General features: G+C 40.2%; 4 protein-coding genes and 1 long non-coding RNA gene across 5 annotated transcripts; 4 read left to right on the forward strand and 1 right to left on the reverse strand.

The window, feature by feature from the left end:
• Positions 1–1,663: 1,663 nt before the first annotated feature.
• LOC135595089 (polcalcin Phl p 7-like) lies at positions 1,664–2,383 on the forward strand. Its single transcript, XM_065085607.1, has one exon. It carries the CDS (start codon positions 1,890–1,892, stop codon positions 2,184–2,186), a length of 297 nt encoding a protein of 98 aa, XP_064941679.1. The 5' UTR covers positions 1,664–1,889; the 3' UTR covers positions 2,187–2,383.
• A 2,213-nt stretch (positions 2,384–4,596) lies between these two features.
• On the forward strand, positions 4,597–5,398 carry LOC103969995 (uncharacterized). The gene is made up of 2 exons (XR_010480279.1): positions 4,597–5,082; positions 5,184–5,398. It is a non-coding gene; the product is annotated as an uncharacterized LOC103969995 (long non-coding RNA).
• A 3,001-nt stretch (positions 5,399–8,399) lies between these two features.
• On the forward strand, positions 8,400–10,152 carry LOC135595090 (uncharacterized). The gene is made up of 4 exons (XM_065085608.1): positions 8,400–8,776; positions 9,330–9,410; positions 9,508–9,624; positions 9,731–10,152. The coding sequence occupies exons 1-4, from the start codon at positions 8,585–8,587 to the stop codon at positions 10,010–10,012; spliced, it is 672 nt and encodes a 223-aa protein (XP_064941680.1). The 5' UTR covers positions 8,400–8,584; the 3' UTR covers positions 10,013–10,152.
• Positions 10,153–11,776: 1,624 nt separating this feature from the next.
• Positions 11,777–13,255, forward strand: LOC135594665 (uncharacterized). The gene has a single exon (XM_065085087.1). The coding sequence runs from the start codon at positions 11,940–11,942 to the stop codon at positions 13,068–13,070; it is 1,131 nt and encodes a 376-aa protein (XP_064941159.1). The 5' UTR covers positions 11,777–11,939; the 3' UTR covers positions 13,071–13,255.
• A 3,508-nt stretch (positions 13,256–16,763) lies between these two features.
• LOC135594666 (zinc finger protein ZOP1-like) lies at positions 16,764–21,921 on the reverse strand. Its single transcript, XM_065085088.1, has 4 exons — positions 21,782–21,921; positions 18,616–18,816; positions 18,402–18,522; positions 16,764–17,238 (listed from the first exon to the last, which is right to left on the reverse strand). Exons 1-4 carry the CDS (start codon positions 21,788–21,790, stop codon positions 16,991–16,993), a joined length of 579 nt encoding a protein of 192 aa, XP_064941160.1. The 5' UTR covers positions 21,791–21,921; the 3' UTR covers positions 16,764–16,990.
• Positions 21,922–22,893: the final 972 nt, after the last annotated feature.

A 22,893-nucleotide genomic window follows, 5' to 3' on the forward strand; every position in this document is an offset into this window, starting at 1 on the left:
TAATAAATATTATCTCTATTTTATTTAATAATTGATCGATCGATATCTAAAGATTTTACTTAGATTTTTTTGTCCATCCAATTTAACTATATTCTCTTATTTATTTCTAAAATTACAAAGATTATATCTTATATACTTAGTTTTAGTTATACTTAATTTAAAAATCTTTAGTTTATAAGGATTATATCCGTTTATAATTTTCTTTTGATTATAATCAATAACAATTAATCTCCTTCTTATCAAAAAGTAGAATAGAGCACAGGCTCTCAAGCTAATGATTTTTTTAATAAAAAAAACAAATGCATTGACTCAAGAGATATTAGCCATCTGTGTTCGATCGTATTACTTCATGTGTCATTTCAATAAAAATCTTTATCTACCATATTTGTATGGATAAGCTTTCTCATCAACCCACACAATACCACCAAGAAAAAAAGGTGTTCAAATGATGTGAGGAAGAAATGGGATAAAAAATTAAAAGTGTCGCTTTTCCTTCCCCAACTTCACAAGAAAGTGAGGCATTTTTCAATGGTTAAAGCAAAGGTATGTGAGTAGTGTAGCATTATCGTAGGATATGTCAATAACTTGTGTTAATAATAAATAAATAAATAAATATAGAAAGTGATGAGAATCTTACAAACAAAGAAAAAGAAGACTGATAAGCCATACACCAAACTTTTCCTCAGCGTCAACATCAAAGGGGAATAAAGAGAAACCAAATGGCAGCACTATATTGGCATCTTCTCAGCGTGGTAGGAAAATCTAGAAATATCTAATCCGAGTCAAGCACAGCACATTAGAAATGCTAAACATGTTCTTCACATGAAATTGCGTACATATGCTTCCAAAGTCTATGGCTCCTTTGTGACTAAGATTTTTACCTTGTTCTCTCAATCAGCTCAATCAATCAAATGTTCTCTCAATATCTAATAGTCACATAATCAATGCCTTGGTGTTTGTTACATGATCATCATTTTAATATTATGTAATCGATATTTTGGTACTATATGGCCCGATCATTGCGTAGTCGTCGTCATCATCATCTTACCGTCGCATAGCCAACACCCTATCGTTACATGACCGATACCTATTTGTCATGTACCTAATGCCTCAACATCACATCTCTAGCATTTATGACTAACATGATATCATCCCTAGATGCTACCAATCATGACATAGCCGATATGATATGATTCAATTACGATATTAATCTTAAGATTAGTATGAAAATAAGTCAGCCATACAATTTTTTGTGTCATTGGAAGATGAATGAAAATACTTTTGAATTCTTTCTAAAAACTGCCAGGAAAATAAGAAGAATGTGATGCCATACTTCATCATTAAAATTATTATCCTAAATCATATTGATAGAAAAAAATATTCACCATAATCTATGATGGAATCATATTTTGATATCAATCTAATATAAAATATATTATTAAAAAATCATCAATTATTACTCTTATTTAAAAATTTTCACTTTCCAAAGAATCAGATTCGACAACAATAATTTTTGTGCAGATAGACGTCTTCTTTGAGCCATGCATTTATCTACAAGCTTCCAAGAGGAAACCAATGGCGTGTGATATGGCGGTCAAACAGTGTGCTCCACCGCCTAATTGCAGCAGGCGCTCCTAATCATGCATGGCTCGATACAGCAGCATCTGGTGCTGCCTTTTCTCGCCCTTCTTTTGGACTCACCGAGTCCTTCCCACCGATGATGCATACGCGGGTCGGTCATATTCCCTCTTTCTTCAACGCAACTTTCCCCGCTTTTCCAAGAAGCAGCTAACCAGTGCTTTACCCGACGAATAAAGCCATCATCAACCCCGCCTTGTTTTTCCCGTAAAGATCGCCATAACTCGGAGGACACAGAGCGACCATCGATCATGGCCATCAAGAACAACGCCGTCCGTGTCACAGCACGCTCCTGGGACGACGAGATGACGACGGAAGAGTTCAAGGTGTGGCTGAAGAGCTTCGACACCAACAAGGACGGGCGCATCAGCCGGGACGAGCTGCGGCGTGCCATCCGCAGCATCCGTGTGCGGTTCAGTGGCTGGAAGAGCAAGCGCGGTGTCCAGTACGCCGACTCTAATGGCGACGGATTCATCGACGACGACGAGATCGACAATCTGGTGGAGTTCGCTCAGAAGAATCTGGGTCTCAAGATCGTGGCTTATTAGGAGCAGCAACATGAGTCGGTGTGGTAAGCTGAACTGATACAGACAGATCATGGTTTCATCGATCTGAAGGTGATTATAATCTTGATATGTGCTCTTCTTTGTTGCTATTGCATGGCATGCAATCTACTCTCGCGTCAATCAAACACTTAAGTTGTGTAAATTGCTCATTGTATGTGACTTGATGAATTTTCTGTTCTTGGGGCTGCTGCTGGTTGCTGTTTATGTTCATAATGAGCATAAATATGCTTGGGAAAGTTTTGGTCTTGTAATTTCCTCATGTCCATGCTGTTGCTAACCTTAGCAGTAAAAATAAGCTCCTTAATCACAAGAAGCTGAATGATGTCCATTATTTCAATTTGGTTCAAAATATTTTTTCCTATCCTTTTTGATCTTTTGGAAGCCAAACAGTGCTGTAAATTTCTCACAAAATGGCAGATCCAAAGACTATCTATCTATCTATCTATCTATCTATCTATCTATCTATCTATCTATCTATCTATCTATCTATCTATCTATCTATCTATCTATCATCATCATCATCATCAAAGATCATAAAGGAAAACCCCTTTTAGCTTGTCTGCAACTATCATGTTTGGGCTTCTCCTGTTTTATATCCCACATAAACTATCAGGGGGTGCTTAATCTCTATACCACCATTAGGCTTAGGACAGAAGAAGCAGCATAACACCATTGATTTACTTCACAAATCAAAATTTATATAGCCAACATGTAGAGAGAACAAATTTGACCAACTTGGTTAAGACAACATATCATTATCATTTTCTTTAGTTTCTATATAATTTTGAACCTAAATACTTGCATACTCTCGGAAGATACTTTTCAAGTTCAGAACATAATTGACAGTCAGAATCATATATCATTTTCGTGCATCACACTATCAAGACATAATAATATAGAAAAGAAACCCACTATTGCTTTAAAGATTCCATTGCCAGCACGATTAGACACAAGAGAGACACAATCTCTCTCCCTAAGCCTACCTTCATGTCTTAGTTTGGCTGCTACTCAAACCTCACCTCACCTCACCTCACCTGAATAATATATCCCTTGCCACCACCAACACTTGTCATCCCTCTCTCTCTCTCTCTCTCTCTAACAAGTCAAATCCTATATCCAACCTATCAACAACAGCGGGATGATACAGTAAAGCTTAAGCGTCCGTGGGAGACATTAACTGCAACTGCTACAGAGTGCTCCGAATCATCTTTTTGCAGAAATAAATGATCAACTCAATGTCAAAGTTTGAGCTACCCAAACAACACAAGCATGTAGTAGCCTGGAAATGGTGCCCTAAAACAAAAAGCAAATAAGCTATATAACAGCATGTATAGAACTCATGCTCCGTTTCAAATCAAGCATGGGTCAGATTTGCTTATCGAGTACAGACTTGACATGACCATCTAAGATGTCTGTCATGGCATGAACGTGATGTCGTATTGGGTTTGACTTCCATCTCAGTAGATCTGAACAAAGAACCACGACGAGTCAAGGCAAAACTTCAAATTATAGTTCATGAGGGACATCGTTGAACCATGAGAGTTTGTCATATCATTAATCAGCTAACCTAATAATCTAAACTTTAATCTACATCTCCAATGCAAACCCCATCCACAGCATCTCTTCAATTTAATTTTACTGGTTAGATCTGGCAAGTTTCTTAGTTTCATGGTTATCATCACCACATCTCACCACCGCCAGCTTCGTAAGTGGGTTTATGTTAGAATACAGTCTTTCATGACTAGACTATACGGCTTGTATAGCTAGCTGTCTGATTGGATTATAAACGGGAAAAAAAAATAGTTGATTACATATCAACTTGGATCTAATCTTGCGAAGTCTTCAATGTGAGAAATCTTGATCTGGGATTTGATTGGATAAAATAGGAGGTAGGTTGTTGCATGAAAACTTGTTGGATCGAGATCACAGCAACTCGTTGTGTGTGATCCTGAGATGATCTTAAAGGTGTTAAAATTGCAGTAAATAATAAATAGATCATCACCTAAGCAAGTGTTCATTAAATAAGACGCGATCATTTTCTCTCGTTTCAAATTATTCCAAATTATATCGAATAATGAAAGCACAAGAAAACAGATATTAAAATCTTTGCATTTAGTTCTCAAAGGAGATGGTGATTAGATTAAGAGACGGACCTCACGGATACACCCAAGGGGTACGTACCTCCTTGTGCTTCCAAATTTTCTACTCCACATATACAGCACACACGTACTGATCCTGACATTTATACAAAACCTTCCCATCTTGCATCAATTGATTGATGATGAGCAGACAGATCTAGATGCCATCCTAACCCATTCTTCATCACCACAACCCCTTCCTCGCTCTATATATGAACACAAACTCCGGCCATACAGTGTGGCGGTCTCTAAGTAGATCATCTTCGCTGTGAAAGAGGACACAAAAACTGGAGGGTAGAGGGTGGTCGGGTTGGTGTTTCGATTGTTCTCTTTCTTTTCTGGCCATGGCATGCATTAATCACCGAAGCCTCCGCGGAGTGCCGCCGGCTCCGCCGATGAGCCCTCGCATGTCGTTCTCGAGCGACTTTAACATGGAGCCGCCACCGGCACGCACCCCCGGTCCTCCGCCCGACCCTGACTTTGAGTTCTCGGTCGGCAGCCGCCCGATGATCGCCGCCGACCAACTCTTCTTCAAGGGCCGGCTTCTTCCTCTTAAGGACAGCCACCAAGGCGGCGGTCATCATAGGATCACGACCCTCCGCGATGAGCTCCGCGCTAACGACGACGAGGAGCGGCCGCCCAAAGGATCCGTCAGGTGGAAGGGACTTCTTGGGCTGAGAAGGCCGGCGCCGAAGAAGGGCGATAAGAAAGAAGACGAGTTTCTCGGCAAGTATTCATAGGTCGGCAGCATGTTTCTTTCAGCATGTCAAACATGTATGCGTTTTTCGTTCTTGTGGATTACGACTCCAATGACACTTTCATTTCATTTTGTTTCTCGTAGGAGCTATGAATCTAATCTCCGGTAAGGGAGGAGATACAGTAAATACAGTGGCCTCTTCTTCATCTAATTAGTTCCGTGATGTTGTTGTTCACTCGTGTGAAAAGTTTGCCTGTATTACTGCGTTCGTAGGGAGGAGTTTGAAGAAACTTCGAGTTGTTTTCGTCGGATTGGTTAATGACATTAACTCTCTGGAAAGAAATCAGCAGTATTTTGCCGCTCTCTCTCTCTGTCTCTCTCTCTTTTTCCCCTGTGGGTTTGATCTGATGTCAATGTTGTCGTCGATTCAGCGGCGAGGTGCTGTCCCTATTTTCTCCTTAGCTGTTGACCTTTGAGGTGTACGAACGAGAAAGAGCAGAAGCGGGAATCTGATATATATTGAATCAATTGTTGTGTTCCTCATCATCTCCAACGACTTGTCCCTTCAAGTGACTTAACTGGCACCGCTTGAATTAACTTTCTATTTCTTGTGTATTTCCTGACACTGTCAGAAGAAGAAGAAGAAGAAGAAGAAGAAGAAGACAAAGAAATAAAAAAACAAATATTGCTCCTCCCAAGTGTTGGATTTTCTGATGAAAGATCTTCTTTTTAGACTCGGATTAAACTAATTTGCCAGTATACTAATCGAAGGAAATATTGCTTTCTCTCGAGTCCGAATGCTTGCTTCCTCATATAGGTGACTTGCCAAGTTTGTTCAAGGATAAAATGAGATCATTTGACTATGTTAATGTTAATATTAATGTGTTCGACACATTGATATCATATTTTATCATTGGATTCAACTCATAAAGTGCGTCCAACAACACAGCTGCATGATTGGGTTGTAATGAGATGTTTCATTCTATTCTTTGTAGATACTCTGTCCTGGATGAGATGGATTGATTGATGAATACATTGAAGGGCCGTGGTTCAGGTGCCTGTCTTCAGCTAACACCAGGGCAATTGTGGCTGAGCTATAGAATGCTGGTTCTTGTTCCTCGATACTGGCAATAATGAAGACTCATCGTCTTTATCTGACGAATGTGTTGGAAAATAGAGCATTAGGCTTCAATAATTAATAGAGAAGAAATAACAGAGAAAGATAATTTTAATAGAAATAAGCTTTGTAGAACACATGCATACAAGTCCTAAAACTGGTTGAGTCAATAATTTTACTGACCCAATTTAGAGGCTCCTTGGGCCTCACCTCATAAATGGTGTTTGGACCAAACGCCAACGAAGCATTCATTTATGACTCCTACTTGTTGAATTAGAGTGGGAGACCACTGTAGTTCCCACCATCTGAAGTTTGTGCTTGTTGCAGGAATGAAGACGACAACTTTTAGCTGCAACGCCTCATTCAGTCCTTTTGTGGAGTCTGCACAAGCCAGCACTGGGATTGGGGACTTTGGTAGGTGAGTCCTATTCTGATGCAACCACTGTTGCTGCTACTTGTTCCTGTATAATACATTTATATTTCAAGATAGACAAGAAGATCGTGGGTCTGTCCTTGCAACTGGGTAAAAGATCTTTCAGAAATCTGCAATCTTATACTATATGAGTTAGTGTGTTCCTTCGTATATATACTTCCAAATGCTTGATCCATGCTCGTCGCAGCAGATTCTTGGAGCCTCCTTGTTCTGAAAGGAGAGGTTTCTGAGAAGCCAAAACTCAGTATCGCCTTCGACGTGGAAGGAGTTCGAAGAATGCAACCGCAAGCCCTTGCCACATCGCCTCCTTGGAGTTTGAAGAACTGCACATCCTTTTGGCACATTGCCGATTGCTTTGCCGACGGAGATTACGCTGTCAGTGTAGAAATCTTCCATGGCCCGGAAAGCATCATCTGCCAGGAGGAAAAGGTGAATCATTAAAAGCTGACCCATTCCTTTCACGAGAGACTGGAAGCAGATTCCTGACTCAGATTTGATTCGCCAGGGTGTCGTTTAATCATCTATGATGTATTGCCTCTCTGTTCGAGGAGGAATAGTTATTTCCATGTCTGCTGCATCAAACTAATACGCATTCAGAAAAATACATCTCTAATCATAGGAAACTGCGCGACATGGAAGAAGTTGATTGCGTACGTCTTCCACCAATAGCCGAGTATCATAAATATACTGCACAAATCATTTATGCTTTCTTGCCAATTAAACAAACCATTATCCCCGGGCGGAACAACAACTGAGTCGACTTGGACGCTCACAGTACCCATCCCCGAAAAATATGATTGGAGTTGCAGCGATGCTTATCACCAAACAATTTTCCACACGAAAAGATCTTAAACAATTCTAATAAATATACATATATGTCCCATTTCTTCTTGGCCACCAACGCAACCATCTTTATCAACATGTCTTGATAACCACTCTATTATTGTATTGTGATGTCTTTGACTTTTGACACAGTCAATCCAAATGGGACTCACCCAGTCATTGGGAGCAAAGAAAAATCTTAAAACTTGGAAATATCATACCCAATTAATAGCTAATATTTTTATTCTAATCCGATTACAACCGTTAAATAACAATTTGATTATATATATATATATATATATACATGAAATTATAATTTATTTCGTGTTTTAAATAAAATCTTCGTTCACGTTTGACTTATTTTCCAAACATATTTATTTATTGTTTTTAAAAATAAAAAGAGATTGAATATATATTTTTTTTTTACCTTCTCTTCATCACGCAGGAAAAGGAATGGTCGAATCACATTTTCAAGCTTTAGAGAATTACCAAAACCTAGAAAGGGAGTAACATAAGACGATGATAAGTGTTGTCTCTACAACTATTTCAACGATGTGACTTAATTTGATCGACGTGACTAGCCTTGTGTGAAGCATTCCACCGGAGCAGGACGAGATTCAACTCAGTTGACATTGCCACGACAAAAGAACTTGGCACAAAGTCAGAAAGAGTATAGTAAATATACATGTGGACATTAGTCGAAAGCATATCTCCGGAAAGTCTATTGTTTCTCTCATCCCAACAGTTCTTGTAAGATCAATATGTCTGTTGACCTTCGATATATGTATGTTTACGTAAGATAATGTAGTGATCTAAAACTCGCTTCCGACATGTCAAGACATCATGAACAGGACATGATACGCTGGCGTTGGGTCCGTCGTCGGTCTTGTCTTTAGCATCGTATGTATTGTGCCATGATCATGGATGGGGGAATTCATGACCTCGGAGTCGTGTGATCTTAGCGAGACCACTCCTCTCTCCTGATCATTCCTTCTTCCTTCCACCGAGCGGTATGTGGGTTTGCCTTCGTTAACTCGGTTGGCTTGGTTTCGTCGTCTTCGTCTTTTTGCATGCCGTGTTCCCGCCCCCGGGAAGGATCGGGATCACTCCCGGGTTTAAATATTCTGTGAAGCATCGTTCTATTCGTTTCTATTGATTCGGGTGTCATGGGGAATGGCGTTGGGGTTGTTAAGGTTCGCAGCATTTCCACTCCATTGTATCATCGGTTTTTGTGCTAATGTGATGGAGGAGGATCTCGGCGCCGATACAAACGGTGGAGAGTGGACGCGAGAGGAGGAGGTGACGATGAGTGCCAGAGCGCCGATTGCTGTGCAGGCCATGAAGGCTTCCTCGAGAGATGATAAAGTAGGCTCCTTTGTGGCAGATACGAAATGGGTCTCTGTTTCCTCTAGTTTTCGTTCTGCTTTGCCTGCTTTCTGTGTTTCTCTATGTACAGATTAGTTGATTTCTACGAATCCTGAAGTGGATTCTCTTTTAGTTGCTTTGGCTATTGATTTATTGGGAGTGCAATGCGTTAGTCTCTCGAGAAAGGCTTTTGAAATTTTGGATTAAACATTTCGTTTTCTCGAAGAATTTTTATTAGAAACGAATTGTTCTGTAGTTTCTTTACGAGTTATCGAAATCAAAATTGGTTTTTTGATCGAAGATGAGCTCCTTGGTAAAGAAACAATCACCTCCCTCGGACATCGATTCGAGGTGGGTGCTATGCTGGTGTAGTTGGATCAGCGGCATCCATGCTGAAATAAATTATCACCTTTTGTTCCTTTTTCCAATCTGGTGGTGTTCTTACATTCTTATGAACTCAGGAATTGGACGAGGACGAGAACACTAAGATGTATAATTTCTCTGTTTATGAACTAAGACGATAAAAACTACATTCTTATGAACTATGATGCAGGGGAACAGATCAATGGTTTCAGAACAAGGGCCCGGTAAAGTCCGGTCTCGAAGAGAGAGGAAGATTGCCTTACAGCAAGATGTATACTTTCTCTGTACTCACACCACAAGAGTTGTAATCAGTCAAACACGCTTAATCTGAGTTGCATCTGATTCCTTGTTTGCATGCTGCTTTGCAGGTTGACAAACTAAGGAAGAAGCTGAGACACGAAGAGAACATCCACAGAGCTCTGGTGAGGGCTTTTACCAGACCTTTGGGTGTTCTTCCTCGTCTTCCACCCTATCTCCCATCGCACGTAACTGTCCTTTTCCTCTTCCCCGTCTGTTGCATTTACCCAATACCAGATTTCTAGTTGGAAAATGATTTGGTCCTTCCTGTTATTTGTGCCATCCGTCTCAAAGACACTAAAGCTTCTAGCTGAAGTTGCCGTGCTGGAAGAAGAGGTGGTTCGGCTTGAAGAAGAGGTGGTGAATTTTCTGCAAGGACTCTACCAGGAGGCTGTCTACGGCTCATCCGCCAAGCAGAACTGTTTTCCAAGTCCCAAAAAGTTGGAGAGATTGAAACTGCATGCCGATTCGGTGAATTCTGAAGCTGCAGAAATCAGAAGACCTTCATCCTTGTTACAGTGGATGTCAGGTGTAGAACAAATGCAGCCTTCCTTCAGTTCATCTGCCAATTATTGACATGCCCTGAAGAAAGCTGAACACAAATTTGCTATAGAGTTATGTTGCCATTTTCATGTGGATTACATGATCTGAAGAGAGAGTGAGGGTCAAAGATATCAAACATCAGAGTCATTGGATTGACCATTTCAGAGATTCCTGTGCACAGATAACAGCAGCATTCAGCAATTGATTTGCATGATTCAGGAATGCAACTTCTCTACTGTTTATTACCGCTAGTTCTCCATGCTTGCTTGCTTAATGAAACAGCATGTCACGCCTATATAATGAATGTATGCTTCGATAGCACATCTGAGGTTTAACCTTTAAGCCAACCACGAGAGGCTGAGCAATCACTCTAGACACCAACTCAAGTGGTGCATCGGTTGGCACGTGCCTGCCTGCGGTCAGCCACATAGAATGTCAAACCCACATGCTCCGAGGCCCAAAGCCTTGTACGCCACCCCTCCTCAACGTAATGCAGCACTTCAAATGGCATGATGTAGAAACCCACACCTTAATACATGTCATCTTTGACGAGGCTCAGGTGAACGCACGGCAGTCTTACCAAGCAAGAACTGTGGTCATATAGTTAATTCCTACACTGTCCTTTTGACAGATTTGATATGAACAATAAAATCGCACGAGCTTAAATATTAGAGAAATCGAGGGCAACATGATATGATCAGAGTCAGAATTGGAGGTTAGAAAGAGAAAGAAGCCGGTAACCTTCTCCGACACTTACATAATCCCAAGCATGGTAGTCTCAGTTTAGTGACATGGGATGTGGCGGTTTAAGCTGATGTTTGTGGTGATGGATGTGTCATTAAAGGCACACGTGAGACGACCAAGAAGAGCTCAAGCAGTGGCCAAAGCAATCCTATACCAACCCCTGCTGAATGCTACACGAATTAGTCAATGAACACCATTAATTATGTTCAAATTGAGGAGGCAGATGACCACCCACCCCACCTTGAGTTCCCTAATCAGTGCAATGTTAGAATTATTTTGTAAGATATATATCTCTTCGAGTCCCATAAATCTTATAACCTTGAGGGCAAACTATTGTGGTTCATCTCTATCAATTGATAATGATATTAGAACTCACATTGAAATAATATCCCTTAGAAAATATCAAAAAACATAAAGAATGAAATAATTGCCGAAAGTAATTCAAGGTATTTATAGTCGTTCGAAGATAATATGATATATATATATATATATATATCAGTGCAAGGTATATATATATATGATTTTTTTTCCTTTTTCTTTTTCCCTCCTCAATCTTTATATATATCCTGACACGTATGTCCAGAGGTACGCACTTATCCCTGTACGCTGTTTGGTCATAGTGTTTATACAGTGTATGATAATGTTGTCGTCTCTAACATAAAGCATAATTCTCAAACTCACTTCGGCCGCGCCTTTGGACTTTTATTTGCTTCAACGTGGCATATTTGTTTTTAGTGTAAAGCAAGCGGCAATCATGTCCAAGAACACACGTGCTCTTTGACAATTCCACTCCAAGAACAAACCTCTATCTTTTCGATTGGCCAATATGTTCTCTCTTTTGATCATTATGTTATATTATAGTGTTATTTGATGTCACATTAAGGCGTGTCCAAATCACACCGCTGCGAAAAATCTATAAGATAAATCGAGAAAACATGAATGAGTAATAAAAGGCGGCTCTCTATCTCTACCTCTTATCCGTCCTAAATCTACTATAAAAGATTTGCTCCTTTCCTCCTTGGTCAAAGAATTCTTTGCCTTCTTCTTTCCTCTTACCTTCCCGCAACCATTGCCATTTAAAGTCCCCGCCTCCATTCGCCTTCCTTGTTTCCATACTGTTCCAGGTGTTCCCTGAAAGCCATCATAAGAACAAAGGAAGAAAGAAAGACAGAGACAGAGACAGAGAGATCATCAGAAGAGAGGGAGGGAGGTGAAGATGGAGGTGGTCGTGCCGGTGCCGGACTTCCACTTGGACAGCGCATGCACCAGCCCGTACGTGAGCGCGCCGTCGAGCCCGAAGCGCTCCGGCGACCCCTTCAACTTCTTCCGCCACTACACCAGCGCTCCCACCAGCCCGACGCGCGCTTCCGCCATCTACGCGCATTTCAACGCCATCTCCTCCACCAATTCGCCGGCCGCCGCCTCTGGTGTCCCTTTCGACTGGGAGGAGAAGCCTGGCACCCCGAAGTCCCGGGGCGGCAGCCCCGCTAAGGACGAGGAGGAGGACGTACTCGACTTCGCCTTCGATTTCAGCGGCCACCTGGACAAACAAGGGTTGCCGGTGCTCACCACCGCCGATGAGCTGTTCGAAGAAGGAAAGATCCGGCCGCTCAAGCCCCCTCCTCGGCTGCAGCACCCGGTCACGGATGACGGAAGCAGCGTGGCCTCCTCGCCGAGGTCACCGAAGCAGAGGGTTTTGTGGTCTCCCTGCCACCGAGGCAGAGGAGGAAGGGGAGAACAGATTGACCCCTTCACCGCGGCGATGGTGGAAGCGACGAGAGATCGAGGAAGAGCGACGACACCTACCTCTCCTTCTTTCTCTTCTTCCAGAAGTCGGAAGGGGTCGAGATCGCTCTCTCCACTCAGAGGCGGAGGAAGTTTCTTCAAGACGACTCCCACTTCTCCTCCTGCAACAGCTTCCACGGCCAGCCTGAAGAGTGGCGGCGGCGGTGGCGGTGGCGGTGGAAGCAAGAAGTGGCGGCTGAAGGACTTGCTCCTCTTCCGAAGTGCGTCTGAAGGACGCGCCACCGGCAACCGGAGCAAGGATCCTCTCCGCAAGTACACGCTGCTACCATCGTCGTCATCATCAATCAAGAAATCCGTGACGGAGGATCTGAAGAATTCGAGCTTCAGATCGACCGACAGCAGCGGTTCGATCAGGAGGGGGAGTGGTCATTTTGCGTCGTCGCATCAGATGCACTACGCCGCCAACCGGGCAGCGACGGAGGAGCTCAAGAAGAAGACCGCACTTCCCTACCGGCAGAGCCTCTTCGGCTGCCTGCGCTTCAACCCGGCCGTGCTTAGCATTTCCAGAGGATTCAATACCCACTCGTTCGGCCGTCGGTGATATGTTCCTTGTCGTCGTCGTCGTCGTCGTCATCGTCCTGTATCAACCAGTCGTTCTACTCCTCGCGAGACAATGTAATCATACAGTCAACGGTGAGAACACTCACTCATCTTCGTTCGCGTGCTGTGTAATCATCTCTCTGTTTTAAGTTGTGCAAGTGAAAGATATCGAGTCATTTGCGTCAAGTCTCCCGTAGCATTTCATTTCGCCTGTGTCTTGCTTGCGCAGCAGAACAACAGAAGCCCTTCCCACGTAGCATGAAATAGAAACAATTAGTTCTGAGTTCTCGTGTTCACAGCAGCAAAAACACAAGAAACAAAATCGACACCCACTGTTCCGGTAACTAAGAGATTATAAACATAAGGGGAAGCATTTATTTACGCTGTCCTAGTCACAAGCTAGCACTGCAAAAAGGAGAAATTTACGTATCAATGTGGCAGGTGAACATAAATATGCATCATATGTCAAGGTAAATGGCAGAACAAACATAATGTCAGCTACTTCCTGTCAGCCACGCTCGGTAATAAAAGCTAAAGAAGGTGAAACCACTGCTGCATCGGAGCCATCCGTCTGCTACAGTGAACATGCGTGAATCTCTCTCTCTCTCTCTCTCTCTCCGTCAACAGTGAAGTCGCAGTGACCTTTCCTATATTAAGCATGACTTTACATCAGTGCTTCCACCGTCAAGCCTTTTCTACGTACCACTCCTGCACTGCTTTTACCAACACTTGTGCTGCTGCGGCTCAGAGTTTGGTTGGAAAAAGTTTAATCCGGTGGGGGCAAAGACAAAGGTTCAGCACAGTGGAATAGTACTTCGGCCTCTACCTTTCTCTGTAGCTCTCACAAGTCAAAAGACATCGAGGAGTGGCAGTATCCAATCGTGATGAGTCAGGAAACCTCATGATTCCCATGTGGAGTTTCCCATCCATAAAGACGGCAGAGTGTCAACTGGAACTCGTAAACTGCATCGGGTGTAGACAGTAAAAGATATATTTGATCTAAAGACTGCAGTGAAATAACCCAGCAAGCAAGCAAGCATGTCCAATATGTGAAAGGCTGATGCCTAACTATCATGTCTAACATTCACATCTTCCTAATTTGTCTCTCTATTTGGTTCCATCTCCTGAATTCAAACCCAAATGTTCTGCCGACCAGGGTAGGGGGGGGAGGGTTACTTATGAGGAATTATTATGATGTCGAGTCCGATCCGAGTGGTATTTATTAGGCCTGTTGTGGGTCCCTTGAGCCTTTAGTTTGTACAGGAAAGGAGAGTCTGTGACCCTTACCCTAGGACAGGAGGCTTTTGCTTTCACAGGCTTTTATGATCAATGGTGAATGCGTTTGCCATCCGAGACAATAGCCACAACACACAAAGGCATTCATTCTACCAAGCACCATGCATTTTCTTTTGTTTTCTCTTTAGACCGCATGCATGCCTGCTCTACGTACCTGATAGCATGTTACAGTGGAAAATCTTCTAAGAGTGAGATGAGATTATATGAAGATATAATAATAGACTGTTTTGGACAGATTCTTTGCAAGCATATGGATTATTAAATATTGTGGGCTATAACAAGTTACGGATCACAATCACCAAAGACTTCCTACATACATATATCATCACTCCAGAATCAAGGCTGCATTATATGGATTGAGATGCGTGGATATGCAAAAGAATAGCCTTGTTCAACAAGTATGGAAATTTCCATTGGACATTGTTTTCTTGGGTATACTAAAGATGACAAGAAACAGAAATACTTCGATTGAGACTGATTTTGGAGGCAAAATATATTGAGATGTAAAAAGTCTAGCAGAAGTGAAAAGGAGCTGTGTTGGCTCCACTAGCATAGTTCGGTGGTATCTGCTAAAACAGTGGTGGACATACATGTCAAGGATTCACATGTGGGTGGGTGGGAAGTGGTTGGCACAATAGAAGACACTAACAAGCAAGCAAATTGACCCAAAAAGAAGAAGAAGAAGAAGAAGAAGTTTTAGTCACCCGCGTCGGTGGTTGATTAAGCTGCAGCAGTGTGTACAAGCATTCCACGCCATCATCGACCGCGACTCCCCTTGTGCAACCTGAAAGATGAAACGCTGGGCGGATTTCTTTGACGACCTGCTTCAGAGACAGAGAGAACAGCTGGATCGACAACTAGTCCTTCGAGGACACAACAAATCCGTCAATCATGCCAACTTCGAACAGTGTCAAGAGAAATGAAAGCGACTGTAAACAAACATGCTTCATCTCCGGTGCATGGAACACATGGAAATGCCACCAGCTTCATATAGGCGATCCAGGAATACCAAAAAATGGACCGATCAATTTCTCCATCTATCCATGTTAACTTCTCTCTTATAATCGCATTATTTCGTGTTTGGATTACAAACGAAGTAGAAGATTCGTACCTCCTTTGAGAAGCCCAGTGGAATGATGCATCAGACATCATATCCCCAGCAGCAGAGTTCCTTCATATATCTACGGGAGAACTCTTCATTAGCAACATATAAAGGCAAGTACATGATGAATAAGTGTTAGTCCTATGTGTTAAATGCAACTGTCAGCACTACAAGAAAGCAAGAATACGATGATGGAGTGGTCAAAAACATTGTTGTGCTACAGCACGCCCGCACCTTGTACTGCTTGATCAAAAACCATAATGTCATGGAATGAAGGCAGAATCAGTAAAGACTGCTAATTAGCATGAACAATGACAGCTAATGCATCGAAGAACTATTTGTCAGGCTACAACCAGATTCTCATGCCATTGATCCGATCACCTTGTGCGCACAAGTGTTCAAGGTAAAATGTCAACAAATCAAGGTATTTGACAGATCACAGTGGTCGTTTGATGTCACATGTTTCACCTTGGGAAGATCACTGAAGAACCGACAAGAACCTGCAGCCGGATATTAAGAATCATAATGTGTTGAATCAAAAAAAGCAGTAGCATCGCAATGTGGGAATGCAGCAAACAAGAAATAGTTCACATACCAAACGGTGCCAAATACATCAGAAGTTAATGTATACAATTTTCGATGCGGGAATGTAGCAAACAAGAAATGAACACTTACAGTTCATATACCAAAAGGTGCCAAATACATCAGAAGTCAATGTATACAATTTGTTGCCAATTGGTCTATGCACTCATCTGATGCTTCAAGACATGCACCTCAATAAATATTGGACATGCCGATATAGATTACAACTTTTCATTGCAAGCCATTTTCTACAACATGAAAGTAGTCTAAAAGATCATGCAAGTGTCTTCTATTGAATTACTATTTTTTCTTCCAAAGCTATAAGCAATTGTACTTTCTTTGATTTTCCCATCAATGGGGTACCCAAGAGCTCAAACAAGATCTGAAGACCGGATAGGCTTCCATGTGACATCAGTAAACAGCTGTTCATCATTAATGCGCACAGAGTATCTGCTTGCATAAAAAATATCAAATTATTGGCTTTTATTGCCTGAACCTTAAATAGACCTTTAAAATTTCCTCTCATGATCTAGAATGACAGATGATAACCTAAAAAATGTCATTCACATCCTCCATAAACAACAGATGTTAAATACTCTCATGTCATGATAATGAACATGTATATGCCGTAGGGTAAATTGAAAATACAAAATTGAAATATTGAGCAAATAAATATTAAAGTTATGCAAATAATCAGAGAAATAAAAATATGACTTCAGCAAAAACAGACACGTCTCCACTAAAAACCATTCAATTTTACCTAGAAAAGAGAGTAGACATATCCAACTCTAGCTCTTTTGAATGTTCTAATCAGTAGAGAGGAAGACTTCTGTTTGTTTTATATGTTATAATTGGATTCCCAATTGAACAAGCACAATATTACATACAGTTCAATAATGCAACAAATGATCTGCTGACAGGTTTTGCTTCCTCCAAGCAGATCAGTATGACTTATATAGGCCCATGAATGGTTTCTCCCTTTCTTCCATTCTTTTCCTTGCAGCCTCCCTTGCTTTTAGAGCCTGGACTTCCTCTTTTGATATCGCCTTTGCCTTCCCATCATCCCTTTTTCTCTTGTTAACAGCAACCGATGATGGTTTACCTTTAACAGCTCTCGTGGGGTTCAGAGGTGTTGAAATGACCAACCCCGGAGCTGGGCCACCTTTGGATTTGGAAGCAGCTCCATTTCCTAAAACAATGTAATCATTCATCACTCTTGTGAAATTGGGATATAAAGTGTAATAAAGTTTTTTGACATGATCTGGCACCTCTAAGAAAGCAGCAAACGAACATGAGCTTAAGACTCAACTAATGATGCATAAAGGCCATGCAAGATCCAGGGAATGGTTCAGCCATGTCCAAAATGGAAGTCCCATGGACCTGGTGCTTACTCAGCCCAACATTAGACCATCAGGCATGGGACCAAGCCAACCTATACTGCTGTGTAAGAATCTGGCCAGTGTGCTCATATAAGAACCTTGACTCAAGATCAAGCGGTGGTATTCTTGAGAATAGTACAACTTAAGGGGACCATTTTAATTAGCCACCAATAATGATTATGGAGGGTGTTCCAAAAGGGTGAATCCAAATTGTTGCATGGTACATCCAATTAAAAGATAGAGAGAACTAAACAAATAACACGAAAATATTTTAATTGCAAGTAAGAACTATCACGAAGAAATTAATCAGTAAACATAAATAGGAAGGGAATCAGCTGATATATGACTCAGTACCAAGTCATCTTTTACAATAACAAGGTAAAAAATGTCAAATTTCAGAAGACATTTCGCCTATAGGAAAATATTTTAGACACCCACTTGATTTCATATGTGTATCGCACCATGTCAGTATGTGTTCCTGACAGGATTGAGCATGATATGGACCAATTCGTCCTTCCCATAACTTGAAGCCATTTCTTGTAGAACTACTTTGGTATGATCCAATTATTAGATGAGCTAAACTAAACATATTTGCATCCATTAACCAATTAGATGCTACACAGTGGACCTGGGTTCAGGTCAGCAGACAAATAGGCACAATGTTTGGGATCATTAGCTTATAACTTCAAGGTCTCAATATAAACCTAATAAGAACAATGCTGAACTCCTTCAGATAAGAGACAATTCAGAATGCTGGCAGGCAGATTGGCAGCCCTGCCATACCATGCACATCAGCTATAGAAGAAACTCTAAATATTACCATAAGATATGCATGGAATGACATGGTAAACGAAGGAAAAGCACTATTCCCATGCAAGTGACCGTTCCATGCATATCAAGTTCATCTAAAGTGATAGCAGACTAGTTGGCTTTTAATGTTCAGAACATATATTGAGAAATCTTGGGATATTACCATTTGTAGTTGCAGCTGAACATTGGGCTTCGTCTGTCTTTTTCTTATTTGAATCCAGTCCAGTGCTAGTATCAACGCTCCGGAAAGAAACTAGATCCTTCTGGTAACTTCGTTCCGCTTTCTGCATGACACAGAATAAAAAGAATAATAAAACAATTCAAATGTGGTAATGCATTATCTTAACATCAATGCTTAAGGTTCAAAGAAAGCTTACTGCTTCTATTTCCTTAAGGGCACGAGCTGCTGCTTTTTGTTCTTTCTCCTTGGCAGCACTCTCCTTTCTCATAGTGGCAAGCCTCTTAGCAACATTGTCCTTGTGGCGCTGACCCAGTTCATGAGTTCTGATGCTCAATGGATTGTTAGCAATATATATCTTGCAGAAATCACACCATTTGTTTCCTTGACTAACCCAATACTGCAAAAGACGCAGAAAAAGAAATCATATACTGCTCCTTTGGAGCTTGTGCATACAAAGGAAACAAATGTCTCTAAGAACCAAACCCAATTTTTGTTTGGCTACAGTGACCAAATGTGGTTACAACAGTTAGCAAAGAATGTAACATAATGCTGAAAGAATACGTAGAAGATTGACAAAGGATTCACATGAATCTTCGTTCCTATAAATATTTAACATGACTTGAATTCAGAGGATAAGGGTGAAACCAGGAAACTAATAGAGTCATGAACATACACAGACATTAACAGGTTATAGATGTCAATAAAATGAAAAAAAAGGCCTAGACATAAACTCAATTACATTATAACAATAATACATTTGTTGTGACTTATAAATTTAAACAAAAGGAGTTACAGATTAAAATGACTCTCAAAGGATCAGCATTTTTTAGAAGCTTTCACATTTTTAGTTAGGCTCACCAATGGTTCAACAAGAGGAGTCCTCTGACTGAAGATATTTCGTAGAAGTAGGTGCAATTACAAGGAAAAGGAGGGACAATTAACAAGATTTAGTCTTATTAGAAAAATTTGTGAAAATTGAATTATTTTCTAAGTATTTGTTTTCCAGTGAACATAATTCTAATCACTATTGCTGTTAATGTAAAATAACTACCTATGTCAATGTAATATATCTACCTAACTTAGTTATTAACACTTAAATCCAACGACAGGATTTATTCAACATAACTATAATTACTGTTTGCCAAAAATCTAGTATGTCTATGTAGATGATGGTAAAATGATAATTAAATCAATAAATATTGGTACAATATTTGAGAAAAAGAGAAATATTTGGAGAACAAGGTCCTATTTCTTTCCTTCTAAATCTTGATCATATTGGCAGGCAGCATTCCTCTGAGGTGTAAATAAATAAAACCATTATGTTTTGGTCTTTTTGACTGGCAGGGATTTCCCTATGACTTCTCCAACTGGTATGTCAATATGGAAAAGTTCCTCGCATGTTTCTCATGTTATTTTCTCGAAAAGATATTAGATCACTGCAGGAAACTTCAATTATGAAAAGGATTGGTACAGAATGCTAGTGGTGCATTCACACATAAACACACCACGAGAAAAACAAATACAAAACCACTGCATATATTCATACTTGTTTCTTCGTTATGTTTCTCATGATATTTTCTTCAAAAGATATTAGGCCACTGCAGGAGACTTAAATTATGAAAAGGATAAGTACACAGCGCTTGTGGGGCATTCACAAAATAAAGCACCAGGATAAAAAAGAAAAACCACCATATATGTTCATACTTGTGCTTCTTAGTTTCTCTGCTACAAGTTGCTCCCATCCCTCACAATTTCCTTTGTTTTATTTATATATTAGTCATGAGGTGGCATAAATATTAATAATAATAGACTAGGTTTTATCTAACTTGATACATACTATGGTTAAATAAGCAAAAAAAATGTCATAGTCGTGCTCCTTAGTTTCTCTGCTATGAGTTGGCTCCCATCCCTGACTTTCCTTTGTTTTATTTATATATTAGTCATGAGGTGGCATAAATATTAAATAATAATAGCCTAGATTTTATCTAACTTGAAACACACTATGATTAAATAAGCCAAACAAATGTCATGCATCATTCCAAGATCTTAACTTCTATTCATTGTTTCATCTTATGCTTTCTTTTGTTAAAAAACTTTACAGTTTATAAGTCACATTTCCAATTTTTCCAACAGTTATGAGCTCCTACCTTCTATAAAATCTTCTACTTTTCAACAAGTTCACCTACAAAAGTTTATTACAGAATATATACAGATTTTGTGGTTTTGCATCATGTAAACAAAGATAGCAGACATATTGTATAATTTCTACTACTAAGTAAAATACAAAATGGCATTGTCACCGTTGCTGTGCACATCTTATTTTTCAAGCTCAAACTTGAAATGTGTCTTTGCGCTCAATTCGTTTTCCATCAAATGCAACTGAAGTTGTATATTTTCCTTCTTTCTTTTCTTCATTGTGTTCTTTTCATGTGTCCAACTTATCACAACGATAGTATTTCATTCTTGATCTGGATTTGGACCTTCCTCTGAACTTGTCATGATTTTCAGAATTTTGAGAGTTTCTCGTGCTATCTCTCCCCCCTTTTTTATATAACAAGTGCATCAGATTAGTAGAAAATGAGTCCAGACCAAGTGGCCAATGAACAGTTCAGTTCATATTCAACATACAAATAGATGAGCATGATAAGACCAATGTCAAATCAGATAAAATCACATATTTCAAGTTTTTTGAATGCCCTCTATAATTCTGTATCAACCTCGTGTTGTCAAGACCTAGATGCATGAAATATCTTCGTCATATCAAATTAAGATTTTTAGCACCCACCCAAAACTGAAGAGCGTTGTTATATATACACATATATGTATATATGTGTCTGTATATATGTGTATATGTACGCCTATATAAGGATATGCATACACCTGTCACTGTAACACTAACAACCTGATACATAGTGCTCTGCATCTCATTCATACCTTCTGCAACGACATCAACATATGACTAAAGATACACAAGAAGTGTAACCAGACATCCAGAGAGATCTAAATTGTTTTTGCAAGAATCAGTCTCTTACCATGGACCGCGACTTCACGACATGGTGCAACTTCATTTCACATACTGAATGAAACAGCGTCATCAAGTGCCTCGACTCAATTTTCTACTAATGAAAAAGATAAACCTAAAGAAACCAGTCTAAATGCCCTCATGGTTTCCTCGTCTGTTCCAACAATCACCAACCGAGACAAGAAAAGCCACGTATTTTATCCTCCAAATCTTCTATGCAGCTTTCACATCATCGAATTTAATAAATTATTTTGGAAAGAGATACAGAAAAAAAAAACCCTAACCGGAAGAATCACATCGATTCAAACGAAGAGAGAAAGAGCAAGCGAGAGATAGTCACCTCTGTCATGTTGGAGAAGATCAGGATCAACTTATTTCGAGAGGAAAGATCGAGCTTGGAGATCGCAGTTCTCGATCGAGGAGATATCAAGGATCACGAAGACGAGCGAGCCCTAAAGCTAGCGAGTACCGAAGGCTGGCTTCACAAAGCGAAATAAATACCAACCGTAACGGATCGGATTGTGCCCTATCAAATCTGTATCCGTATCGGATCCGAACTCTGGAGATACCGAATCCGATCCTTTTTCGCGCGCTATTGATGAATTCACGAGGGCCGTCGGATCTCCATCTCCCCACTCATAGGCAGTGGTATAGTTGTTTTCCGCCCGCGCCCGCGCCCGCGCAAACACATCGATCTAAAAACTAAAAAGACTGTGAGAGCCATGACTTGAGTTATAAACTTTAATTCTTCTATTCTTTTATCCTTTTATATTCTTATCTTCGTCTCCTCTATTTTATGTTTGGACTTTAAAGAAACAAGGTGTTTGATAATTAAGATGCATTAATTCCTAACATTTTGTATCAAATTTTGATTACATTCTAATTTATTCTTTTAGAAAATTTGTTTTTGGGTTATTTAAGAAGATAAATTATAAGAGATCAAAACTATTAATTTTTAAAGATTCGAGTCAACTAGTCGAGAGAATGTTGGGCCGATAGGCGATAGTGGATTCAGCTCACAGCCCACCCCCCTTTGACTTAACTCTAGATCAAAGTTAAGGGGTGCAGGGGCTGTGATTTTAGTGTAGAAAAAAATTGAGCCACGAGCAGTAGTAGCAACTTATTCAAGGAGAAGAAGAAAAAAAATAGAAAAAAAAGAAAAAAAAGGGAATAAAACAATGATAACGCAAAGAAACTATTCTCAATCATCTAGTAGTATTATCATCTCAGGTTAGATCAGATCTACGGTAGATTCTTACTATGATTACTTGAAGAGAATTTAAATATTATATACAGTGACATGATCTTTATATCCCAATTATCCTCTTGTGATCGTTGCTAGAGTTTTGGGCAAGAAATTGTGATTTATATATTTATTATTCTTATAATGGATTATTTCTAGTTTGTCCCGTGATTTTTACCCTTGACATCGGATGAGTTTTCCATTTAAAT

Source organism: Musa acuminata, chromosome BXJ1-10, assembly GCF_036884655.1.
Source record: "Musa acuminata AAA Group cultivar baxijiao chromosome BXJ1-10, Cavendish_Baxijiao_AAA, whole genome shotgun sequence".
NCBI lineage: Eukaryota > Viridiplantae > Streptophyta > Magnoliopsida > Zingiberales > Musaceae > Musa > Musa acuminata.

What these genes read in the sequence shown, in the direction of transcription:
- LOC135595090 (XM_065085608.1), top strand. Translation starts at nt 8,585, where the DNA reads ATGGCGTTGGGGTTGTTAAGGTTCGCAGCATTTCCACTCCATTGTATC. An exon ending in CTTCCTCGAGAGATGATAAA is followed by an intron (nt 8,777 to 9,329) that starts GTAGGCTCCTTT and finishes ACTATGATGCAG; the next exon opens with GGGAACAGATCAATGGTTTC. An exon ending in CACCCTATCTCCCATCGCAC is followed by an intron (nt 9,625 to 9,730) that starts GTAACTGTCCTT and finishes TCCGTCTCAAAG; the next exon opens with ACACTAAAGCTTCTAGCTGA.
- LOC135594666 (XM_065085088.1), bottom strand. An exon ending in CCCTTAAGGAAATAGAAGCA is followed by an intron (nt 18,523 to 18,615) that starts GTAAGCTTTCTT and finishes TGTGTCATGCAG; the next exon opens with AAAGCGGAACGAAGTTACCA. An exon ending in TTCAGCTGCAACTACAAATG is followed by an intron (nt 17,239 to 18,401) that starts GTAATATCCCAA and finishes ACATTGTTTTAG; the next exon opens with GAAATGGAGCTGCTTCCAAA.
- LOC135594665 (XM_065085087.1), top strand. Translation starts at nt 11,940, where the DNA reads ATGGAGGTGGTCGTGCCGGTGCCGGACTTCCACTTGGACAGCGCATGC.
- LOC135595089 (XM_065085607.1), top strand. Translation starts at nt 1,890, where the DNA reads ATGGCCATCAAGAACAACGCCGTCCGTGTCACAGCACGCTCCTGGGAC.